General features: G+C 36.0%; 2 protein-coding genes and 1 pseudogene across 2 annotated transcripts; all 3 read left to right on the top strand.

Moving 5' to 3' along the window:
• The first annotated feature begins 325 nt into the window (after positions 1-325).
• LOC122601167 (receptor-like protein kinase FERONIA) lies at positions 326-1,384 on the top strand. Its single transcript, XM_043773933.1, has one exon. The coding sequence runs from the start codon at positions 326-328 to the stop codon at positions 1,382-1,384; it is 1,059 nt and encodes a 352-aa protein (XP_043629868.1).
• A 162-nt stretch (positions 1,385-1,546) lies between these two features.
• Positions 1,547-6,381, top strand: LOC122601166 (annotated as a pseudogene).
• A 356-nt stretch (positions 6,382-6,737) lies between these two features.
• On the top strand, positions 6,738-11,583 carry LOC122601165. Its single transcript, XM_043773932.1, has 10 exons — positions 6,738-6,816; positions 6,915-6,969; positions 7,638-8,629; positions 9,317-9,558; positions 9,746-9,881; positions 9,982-10,130; positions 10,210-10,315; positions 10,509-11,104; positions 11,190-11,325; positions 11,378-11,583. Exons 1-10 carry the CDS (start codon positions 6,738-6,740, stop codon positions 11,581-11,583), a joined length of 2,697 nt encoding a protein of 898 aa, XP_043629867.1.
• The last annotated feature ends 342 nt before the right edge of the window (positions 11,584-11,925 follow it).

Raw genomic sequence — 11,925 nt, 5'->3', positions numbered from 1 at the left:
ACATAATGTTTCGGGAAATTTGATCCATAGATGATGATTGACACTTGTGGACTATTGGTTGACTCTTGTGGGTATCTGAATCATGTCTATCCATACTCAACCAAAATATTACCTAGTATCCATATATATATGTTGTTTAACATTATTATTGTTATTATTATATACTACACTTTTTTAATAGAGTGGGATCCATATATGTTGTGCATCCAGGAAGAAGACGACAATGTCATTAATTAACAAACTTCATGGATCATATTATCTATACATACATGATACATGTAAAGGTCAACCATTTCAATCTAACACTTCTACTTCATCAATAATTATGTTCTTTCCTACCGGCGATGACAAGGAGTCTCAACCGGCCACGTCCTCCTGCCGTCATTTTCAATTTCATGATATTCTTTCAGCAACAGATAACTTTGATGAATCATTAGTGATTGGTAATGGAGGTTTTGGTAAAGTTTACAAAGGTAATGTCATGGTTGGATCAAGTTATGTTGTTGCAGCTATCAAACGACTAGATACCATCTCCAATCAAGGAGAAGCCGAATTTTGGGCAGAAGTTGAGACACTTTCAAAGTTGCGGCATTGTAATCTTGTCTCTTTGATTGGTTATTGTAATCATGGACAAGAAATGATCCTTGTCTATGAGTATATGTCAAATGGAACACTCGAAGATCATCTCCACAAACTCGGCACCCCTCTTTCTTGGCTTCAAAGACTCAAAATCTGCATAGGTGCCGGTCGTGGGCTACACTACCTCCACACTGGTACTGGGATTGAATCAGGTGTCATACATCGAGATGTCAAGAGCTCGAATATTTTGTTACACGAAAGTTGGGCAGCCAAAATTTCTGATTTTGGGTTGTCCAAAATAGGTCCGATCAATCAACCAACAACTTATGTCAACACACTTATTAAAGGCACTTTTGGTTATCTGGATCCTGATTACTACGCAACAGGAAAGCTCACAAGGAAGTCTGACGTGTATGCTTTTGGTGTGGTGATGTTGGAATTACTTTGTCGGAGGCGTGCACTTGACAGAAGTCTCGATGAAGAGAAAATGAATTTAGCAAGATGGGTACAAGAATCTATCAAAGAAGGAAATTTAAAGCATATAGTTGATTCTGATATAAGGGGTGAAATAGCACAAAAATGTTTAAAGGAATTTGTTCGAATTGCAGAGAGATGTTTGAATATCAATGCTAAGCAGCGCCTAACGATGGCTCAGGTTTTGGTCAGTCTTGAGAATGTACTAATCTTACAAGAAAAATACAATAATTCATTGCAACCTGCATGCAGAACACTACTTGGTAGAATGGTCAATATGCTTCCGTTTTCATCTAAAGGACTGAACTCAGGTATTTCAAGCTCCTCATGAATTCACATAATCCTGTGAAATTGTGTGTATCCGTATATAGATATACTAACATAACATCATTGATAAATAGAAAGTAGCTACCATCTCCCAAAACTAGAAAGATTACCGATGAATTGCAAATCTTTTGTTAAATGTGACAACAGAGCTTATTAGATCTATAACATGGTGTTAATTAGAGAGATTGAGTTCGCCACATTCTTATATCTTTGCCTCCCTTTTCATGTGCAAGTAGTTCAAAAACCATTGAAGATCAAGACTGAGGGAAATGGTGGGGTCCACCAGAATGAAATTTGTCGAGTGTTTACTACTGTACATGGAGTTGATGGTGCACAAGAGGTGGCAGGTTGGCCATCTTGGTTGACTGTAGTGGCAGGCGAAGCTATTAAAGGCTGGTTGCCCCGAAGAGTTGATTCCTTCGAGAAATTGGACAAGGTCTGTCAACTTCATGATTTTTATGTATGATGTATTCATATAGGTGACTAATAATTGCTCAAAGGTTCAACTAATGAAATGTCAAAAGTTACAGTCATGTGAAAACAAGAGAGTGAGTGGAATTATTATGCTCTTGGATGCTTAATTTTTGTGCAGCTTGATAATCAAGACCTTTTGCACCCTTATATTAGATATATGCAGTTGTATGTACTGCTGTTAACTTATATTAGATTTTTTTAAGCTGTATGAAACGCACCCATTTCTTTGATTGTTTCATACAGATCGGACAGGGGACTTGCAGCATGGTGTATAGAGCTCGTGACCTTGAAACCGGAAATATTGTCGCCTTAAAGAAAGTAAGGTCAGATTTAATGGATCCCGACAGTATTCGTTTCGTGGCAAGAGAAATCATTGTTCAACGTAGGTTAGACCATCCGAATGTGATGAAACTTCAAGGTCTGATTACATCCAGGGTTTCAGGCAGCTTTTATCTTGTATTTGAGTACATGGAGCATGATCTTGCTGGCCTTGTAGCATCCCCTATGATTAAGTTTACTGAACCACAGGTATAATTTTTCTTTTTGGCAATCATCTTTATCAACTAGATTAGAATTGTTGTTATGCCCGTAAAATAGTTTTATCCTCTAATATATATTTTATGCATACGACCCGCAGATCAAATGTTATATGCAGCAATTACTTTGTGGGTTAGAACATTGCCACAAACGTGGAGTTTTGCATCGTGATATCAAGAGCTCAAATATCTTGATTGACAGCAATGGGAATTTAAAAATTGGTGATTTTGGGTCAGCCACATTTTTTAGCAGTGACCAGAGGCAACCTCTGACAAACCGAGTTGTTACTTTATGGTATCGACCTCCTGAGCTTTTATTAGGTGCTACTGATTATGGCGTAGCTGTTGACTTGTGGAGTGCTGGATGTATCCTTGCAGAACTTTTTGCTGGCAAGTCTATAATGCCTGGAAGAACAGAGGTACTTATGATGCTAGATAGATTTAGGAAGTATCTGTACTTCCGTTTTTAATCTGATTGTTTGCTTATTGTCACTTCCAATTATCTGATTATTTAGGGATTACATAAGTAGTTTGGTACTAGCTGCAACAAAAGTTGGCTATGTGTGGGAAAACTAAAGCAGCGTATTTACCATGTCTTCTAATCGTATTTTAGACTTTTACACTAGTTAAACAAGGGGTACTTACATATTCTACAAGTTTCGTTTTTCATCATTTCATCATAAAACAGCCAAGCAGTATTCTTACAGCTCATGCATTGCAGCTGATGGTAGTATTCCTAATGCACTTCCAAATGCCACCTTAGATCATAATTTATGACCTTTCACTTATGAAGATCGATCATCTGTTATCTTATGATATGTTAATGGGAAACTAAGTTTTCTTTTTTTTCTGATTCCTTTTCACTTTTAGGATTTCCCATTCATAATGGTGATTCACATAAATTCATTCAATCATATATACAGGTGGAGCAACTTTATAAAATATTTAAACTTTGTGGTTCACCATCTGAAGAGTACTGGAGAAAACGGTTGCCTCATGGTTCATTACTTATACCACCGCATCCTTACAAACGTTGTGTGGCTGAGACTTATAGGGATTTTCCACCACCGGCTTTAGCACTTTTGGATTCTCTCCTTGCAGTTGAACCTGATAAACGGGGATCTTCTGCTTCTGCACTTCAGAGTGAGGTAGGCAATAACCCTTGACTTGAGACTTAAAATTTCGTGTTTAAGAGTAGAGATATCAAAAAGAGTGATTTGGGTAATGGATGAAGACATGCTATTGCGCAGGTTGAAACAAACCAGGGTGAGTCGAGTGATCTGAAACACTTCTTACCGAATTTTAGAAAACAAATGTCTAGGTGTAGTTAGTATCCTCTAATCATTAAAAATACAACTTAGGAAACTTTCTACCCTTTCCATACGAATCATGTTTTTTTCTTTCTTATCTATTTAAATTAGACCAATTTTAGTGTAACCAGAATTGACCCGTTTGATGGTGAACGTGTCAACATTGCCGCTTTTACTTATGAGCCATCTATTTACTATCAATTTTTTTAATACAGTTCTTCACATTAAAGCCTCTTCCTTGCCATCCTTCAAGTTTACCCAAATACCCACCAAGGAAGGAGTATGATGCCAAAATGCGAGATGATGAACTAGGCAGGTAATATTTCTTGCTTTTGTGATGAATTATTCCACATGAGTATTTTGATATGCATTTCAAAAGTGATTATGTGGTGTAAATCAAAATAAAATAATTAGCTGTAGTAATATGGATTGTTGGAGATAGTGTTTCGATGTGGTTCTCTGCTTGAGGTTCTGATAATCAGATGACCAAATATGTAAATATGCACTAGCTCTATCATCTATCAAATTTAAGAAAGACCAAAAATTAATATAGAGTTGGAATTTTGTGAAATAAGAGTGGAATTTGTTATTCAAAAGCTATTACTTGACTCATATGCATATTATATTTCATCAGGCAAAATAGACAGCTAATTGCAATAAATCAGATAATCAGTCCTGAAAAGCAAATCCCAAAATCCCAATAAAAATAGTTTAGTAAATACATAGGTTATACATTGACATAAGGGTTTCACATTCATATTGAGTGTCATAATTTCTAACATTAGTTACGTATACAAGTAATTTGACTAGATATGGGTAAGTTTGTTTGTTGCTGTTATAATCATCATTTATCTCCTTTTGCTGCTGCTGCTTGTCATATTGATCTTTTGTTTTTGGTGGCACCGGCAGGAATAAAGTAGGTAGCGGGATAGAACATGCACCGAAGCCATTGGAAAGGGCTACAAGAAAATCCAGAACTCGGCCAGAAGTTGATGCTAATGCAAAATTCCTGACCTCTATACAGGTAATTGCCCAATTTATGTCAGAATGGGTCAGATCTTGAAGGAGAATACTATACCATCTATGCTTACACATCCTCCTACACACGTTACTACTCTAAAAGAATTGGTTAGTGACTTGTTTTGTGTAGAGGAGGATATATATATATAACATTGCTCCTTGAAAATAGAGTCTACGTGACTTTCAATTTTAACACCTCTGACATGTCCAACCCATTGCACCTCCAAGGGATAAACCACACACAAGTTCACACATTCACAAGTAAATGGTTCTGTACTTTTGGATTTCCACGTATAGTTTCACATGTTTCAAAAACAAGACTCTTAAAAATGAGCCCTTGTTAGCTAAAAGGTGTGGGTTTGAATCCATGCAAAATGCAGATACGTTCTTACCAGTCCCTCTGGGTAGTCACCAGATTGGAGGGTTCCTATAATGAAAGGATAGCCCTAAAGGGTTCCCGGCCATTTACCCTTTTTTGTCTTCTTTTTTTAACTGTCTTCCCATCTGATATTAAATTATTAATGTTTGTTCTTATTCCGATCAAAGAATCAAAGAAAGAAGGCGGAAAGAACTAGAGTAAGGGGAAAAGACCTGGTAATAAGGCTTCGGGTATGATTGTAATTGCTATCGTCAATATATCTATTCAGGTGTTGGCCTCCACTTCCGTGGTTTCATTTTCTAAAATGAGTTGAATGAATTATAGAGCCAGCCTCTATTTGTTTTTCATATATGTTCTTTGCATAAAGAATTGAATAGCTATAACTGTGCTAAAAACAAATCGGAAATTTGAAACTGAAATCAAAGCAGAGTTACTGATGAATATGCTTGATGCTTTTCAGAAACTGTTAGAGAAACAAAATCCTAAAAGTAGCAGTGAGAAATTTAATCAACTAGAAGATAGAGGTTCTGGGTTCCCTATAGAACCTTCAAGAGGATCATTACAATTTAATAGCTACAATTTACGGTCAAAACAATCTGGGGTTCAAGAAGAAGCAGATGAAGCTCAAGGGGGGCAAGATTCATCCCAACATCATAAACATCAATTAGCTCAATTAACCAAGTTGTCTAATTCGTTACCTTGGCATGGTAGTTCATGGTGGGACAATAGTGAAGGCACTAGTGCACATTGGCCTGAAGATCATTCAAATGGAAAGTACCACCAACTAAATGATGCGGAATCATCTTATCATATGTTTGACAGGCCCGATATTTTTTACAGAACCATGAGCATGCACCTGCAAAGGTATGTAAAACTATCTTGCATTTTCAAGTAGATCAACTAATAATTGCTGTCACTGAATGGATATTGGATAACTGATTTTAGATAATGATATGTTCTAATATGAATAGTTGATTTTATGATTATTAAAATCCGGTGCAGTATGTTTTCACAATTCCAAATTTGATTCTGATAATCACAAAATGAGTTTCAAAACATGATTATCATTTATCAACAAGTTTTCATGTTAATGATATATGCACATGTGTTGTGATTACAGGGGTATGCGCCAAAGAAAACGAGGATCATGACTGCAAAACCATTTGATACACCATTTCTTTCGCCGCCTGGTGGAAATACAAGGACTCTTGATGAAATGCTTATAGAACACGAAAGACATATCCAGTATGCTGTCCTTATGGCTCGTCTACGAAAGACTTGAGGGTGTAAAGTGTTATTAGGAAAGAATGAAACAACACGTCTGTTCAAGAAAAGGGGCTGGCAGTTTTTGGGCCTCACACAGCAAAGGACACGGCGGTTCAATTAAGAAGACACAACGCTTGTAAAGCAACACAACGTTACAGCAATAACCGCCAAAGATACTAGTATAAATAGAAGTCATTTCGTTTTAGTTTCATATCCAACTTTGTAACAAAACATCAGTGATTGTATACATATCAACAAAGTGTGATTCTTTATATGAATCGTGTTCTTTGAGTTTGATTACAAACCTGGGCATCACATATCAGAAACTGGGCTTCCAATTAGCACATATATTATTATTTTCGTATGGGAGAAATGGGGGGTCTTTCTATTTTGTATAGAGTTCTAACCAGATATTCTAATGGCAAATGTCAAACAGATCTTAAAGAAAAACGTTGATGATCAGTTGTTAGAGCTGATGCGTCAACACAAACAGTTCATGTGTTTTCTTTTTTATTGAGTGTTGCCACTGACACACCTCAATTCCAAAAGAAACACCTCCTATACATCTCGTAATAACCTCTACGTCCATTAAACAACCGGACCTACACAAAGAATTCGACCTAGTATCCTTCTCAACCATAAATGGACACCCTCTACTCCTGGTAACGAGAGAAAGTAGTCATCTATGTTATTGTTTTACCTAATTGATACATATATCTTTTCGATGTTGTTTTATAATTAATTATTTAGAAAAGTGTATTTTTTTTACGGTGTAGTCCATCCCTTAGCGTCATCACCACCACCATCTCCCATCTGCACCGCCACCAAATTAATACGTGTTTTACATAACATATTCGGACCGTCACATTGGGCGGATAGTTGTTTCTCATCATTTTATTCCTTTCTTCCCAGGTAGTTTATCATAAACATGTAACTAAAGTGATTGATCATACTTAGGAGCTAATTCATTTGTTTCCTTCAATGATACTTTTTATTTTTATATCGGAGTGGGGATCAAGAGTGGACTTTGAGTTAATCATTTGATTTAGTCATATGATCTATACTTTCTAACTAATTAATATCAACTTTATTAGATTAATATTGTACTCAGATTTTGGTATGTATATATATAAAAAAAAAAAGTTAAACAAACGCGATCAAGACCCGCTGCTACTATTCATTTTATTCTTTCATTCTATCAAACTAGAGTCAATCAATTTCTCAATATCAATACGTAAAGTCTTTGCTGCTGGCGATGACAACCATGTCTTCTTGCCGTCATTTCCAATTTAATGACATTCTTTCAGCAACAGAGAATTTTGATGAATCACTAGTAATCGGACATGGAGGTTTCGGCAAAGTTTACAAAGGTAAAATTATTATGGATACATCAAGTTCTGTTGTTGCAGCCATCAAACGATTAGATACCACGTCCGGTCAAGGAGCAGCCGAGTTTTGGGCAGAAGTTGAGACACTTTCAATGTTGCGTCATTGTAATCTCGTATCTTTGATTGGTTATTGTAAACATGGAAAAGAATTGATACTTGTATATGAATATATACCAAATGGAACACTTGAAGATCATCTCCATAAACTCGGTACCCCTCTTTCTTGGTTTCAACGACTCAAGATCTGCATAGGTGCCGGTCGTGGGCTACACTACCTCCACACTGGTACCGGGATTGAATCAGGTGTCATACATCGAGATGTCAAGAGCTCGAATATTTTGTTACATGAAGGCTGGGCAGCCAAAATTTCTGACTTCGGGTTGTCCAAAATAGGCTCAACGAATCAGCCAACAACTTATGTCAACACACTTGTTAAAGGCACTTTTGGGTATCTAGATCCTGATTACTTCACAACTGGGAAGCTAACAAGGAAATCCGACGTGTACGCTTTTGGTGTGGTGATGCTGGAAATGTTGTGTCGGAAGCGTGCACTTGACAAAAGTCGTCATGAGGAACAATGGAATTTAGCAAGATGGGTTCAAAAATCTATCAAAGAAAGAAATTTAAAACAAATAGTTGATTCTGGTATAAAAGGTGAAATAGCACCAAAAGGTTTAAAGGAGTTTGTTCGAATTGCAGAGAGATGTTTGTGTACCCAAACTAAGAAACGCTTGACTATGGCTGAGGTTTTGGTCAGTCTTGAGAATTTACTAATCTTACAAGAGAAATACAATTATTCATTGCAACCCGCAGGCAAAACACTACTCGCTAGAATGATCAATATGCTTCCGGTTATTTCTAATGCAAAGAACTCAGGTATTTCAAGCTATTCAGTGATTCTCATATTCCTTTGATTTTGTGTGTATCCATCATATTCCTTTGATTTTGTGTGTATCCATATATCGATATAGTAGGGTGAAGTTTCATGCGAGAACCTTTTTATTTTGCAAGAACCACAAGAACTTTATATAATATATTAGATCACATTTGAGTGACTTCATTCACATGTAATTCATATCAAAAGTTCATTTGAGTTAAAAAAAAATATGTAACCATGTAAAAAATTATGTATAACTTGATTTCTTCAAATGTGAACGGATTTGTTCACATAAACCATTCATATATGAAAGTATATCAAGTATGTAATACGTAATGTTAAAGTTCTCGCTAATAAAGGAATTCTCGCATAAACTTTTGTTTACTAGCATAACATCATTGATAAAAAAAAAAAAAAATCAATCTAGCTACCTCCTAGGGGGAAAAAAGAAAAGAAAAGAAAAAAAGATTACCTATTACCTCCAGTTTCCAAATCTTATGTTAAAACTAGATAAGATCTTTTTACATGCATATACATTTCTACTGTATTCAGCCTTCAACTAGTTTTAGAATCAACAAAATGGTCCATGCATCTTTAAAACCAAGCCAATTTACTTTTATAGTTACGTGGATTCTCCGTTGGTTAGAACTTTCTTTATATTATCTGTTTGTATTCATCTACTTCAGCTCAAGGTTGTTCAAAGCTATCAAGAGATTACAGAATCTCAAGTTTAAAGAAATTTGAGTTCGATGTTTTGAGAAAGTCTACTAATGATTTTAGTCTAAATATGATCATTGGTGAGGGAGATTTTGAGACAACATACATAGGTTGGTTTAATGGGGACACATTCACCAATTCAAAGCATGGGGATGAAGTTGTTGTTGCTGTGAAAAAGCTCCATTACTTTCAAGAACATGTGGAGTGGATGGTAAGTATCAATAAGTATATGAATGTAGTGAAATGACCTACGTAAACTTTAGCTGGTTGGTCACTTGGTTGTACTAAATAATGTTTATATTAATCTTCGTGAAAATTGTTTATTACCACTATCAATACTTTTATTTAAGAGTGAACGTAGGAGTTTTTAACGATGGAACATCATTAAATTTTTCCAGGAAGGGTTAAGATTTTTAGGACAGGTAGCTCATCCAAATATTATTACTCTCTTGGGATACTGCAGCGATGAATCTCAACAATGTCTTGTTTTTGAGTACATGCCTAACAAAAGTTTGGATCACTTTATTTTCACGGGTAAACTATCTTAGGATCTACAAAAACTATGGTTGTTTTTATTTTCTCTTCAAAGGAGTGATTTATGTTAATCAAGAAGCTAAGATGAATAATTTTGCAGATATACCCAATCATATTAACGAACCACTATCCTGGAGAACACGAATCATGATAATGATAGGAGTTGCCCGTGGACTGGTGTATTTGCATTCGTCAAATGAGAAAATCATCCATGGTGATTTAAGGAGCAGTAATATACTTTTGGATGAAGTATTCTAAACCTACTTAAAACTATTGGTCCTGTTTACTGTCACCTTGTATAACCTTCTATTTTCTCTTCTTATTTCAGGATTTCAATGCAAAACTCGGGGGTTTTTCCTTACCTAAATTTATACCTTGGCATGTAAAAAGACGTGTTATTAGCTTACGGAGAATCCCAGTTTATGTGGGGACAGGTAAGATACCATTACGTCAAGTGATTTTAAGAAGGCCACAGAGCATCCGTTGTATTTCACGTATTTCATTAGTTTTCTTTGGAATAGAGCATGATTATTGTAAAGTATGACTAAATGTCTATAGACATGGTTGGTTGTCTGACATCAGCTATGGTGTGATCATTGTAACCAGCATTATTCGATGATGTTACAGGTATCGTGAGTGTGAAGGATGACATTTACAGTTTTGGGGCAGTGTTACTTGAAGCTCTAACAGGCCTTCGAGTAATTGATAGAAAGTGTCCCACTAAGCTGCAAATTTTAGTTGACTGGCCAATTCTTGAAAAAGGAGAAAAGCTAAAGAAAATAATGGATCCACGCCTTGAACAGAATTACCCTGTAGAAGGTGCTTTTGATTGCACTTCACTCGCATTGAGATGTCTTGTAAGCTATCCTAAAGATAGGCCTTCAAGTGAAGAGGTTTTGCAGGTTTTGGAACAAATATTAAGTGAAAACAAGGGAAACAGTGGAACGGCCAGCAATATTATAGGGGCAGACAACAACACATTACTAGACACTATTGAACATCCTGCTGCTTACAAAATCCCAAGTTTACAGAAATTTGAGATTGATGTTTTGCAAAAGTCTACTAATGATTTCAGTCAAGATATGATCATTGGTGAGGGAGGTTACGGTAGAACATACTTAGGTTGGGTTAATGAGAACTCATTCACCCCTTCAAAACATGGGGATGGAGTTATTGTTGCTGTGAAACGGCTCCATTGCCTTAAAGAACATGCAGAGTGGCAGGTATGCATCAAATAGTATATACATTAGATTTTTTGTTTTATGAATAATGTTTTGCTTAATTTAACAACTGAATATGTGTGTTCAGGAAGAGGTAAGCTTCTTAGGACAGTTGGCTCATCCAAATATTGTAACTCTCTTGGGATATTGCAGCGACGACTCCCAACAATGTCTTGTTTTTAAGTACATGCCCAACAAAAGTTTTGATCGCTTTATTTTCACGGGTAAACTATCTTAGGATCTGCAAAACTAATGTTGGTTTGATTTTCATTCTAGAATCTGGATTTGATTTAATCAAGAAACTAACCCAAATAGCTTTTGCAGATATACCCAATCATATTGCCAAACCACTTTCCTGGGGAACACGACTCATGATAATGATAGGAGTTGCCCGTGGGCTGGTGTATTTGCATTCGTTAAAAGAAAAGATCATCCATCGTGATATAAAGAGCGCTAATATATTTCTGGATGAAGTACTCTAAATCTATGTAACATTATTGGTGGTAATACTTTTGGTTCCTTATATAACCATCACTTTGGTCTTCATGTTTCAGGTCTTCAATGCAAAACTGGGGGGTTGTCTTGTTACTTCACAGAGTATTGGAACATGTGGTTATATCGACCCAGCATATCTGTGGACAGGTAAATGACCGTATTGTTAACTGATTGTCATATGATCGTCAAAAGGATTTTAAGTCGGTATCTCTACTCTAAAGGCAATGTAAATTTGAGGTCTTTTATAATAATCATACTATGTGAGGCAATGTTACCTATGTAAACAGAGTAAACCATATAGTTATTTACGAGTGCTTATAAACGGGTAT

Source organism: Erigeron canadensis, chromosome 5 (assembly GCF_010389155.1).
Source record: "Erigeron canadensis isolate Cc75 chromosome 5, C_canadensis_v1, whole genome shotgun sequence".
NCBI classification, from domain to species: domain Eukaryota; kingdom Viridiplantae; phylum Streptophyta; class Magnoliopsida; order Asterales; family Asteraceae; genus Erigeron; species Erigeron canadensis.
Note: the sequence above shows the minus strand (reverse complement) of the source record. Positions and strands in the feature narration are given on the sequence as shown.

Coding starts and splice junctions, on each gene's coding strand:
- LOC122601167 (XM_043773933.1), top strand. CDS start 326: ATGTTCTTTCCTACCGGCGATGACAAGGAGTCTCAACCGGCCACGTCC.
- LOC122601165 (XM_043773932.1), top strand. CDS start 6,738: ATGGGGGGTCTTTCTATTTTGTATAGAGTTCTAACCAGATATTCTAAT. Junction 6,970..7,637: donor TCCATTAAACAACCGGACCT/ACACAAAGAATT, acceptor AACCATGTCTTC/TTGCCGTCATTTCCAATTTA. Junction 10,131..10,209: donor GTAATATACTTTTGGATGAA/GTATTCTAAACC, acceptor TTCTTATTTCAG/GATTTCAATGCAAAACTCGG.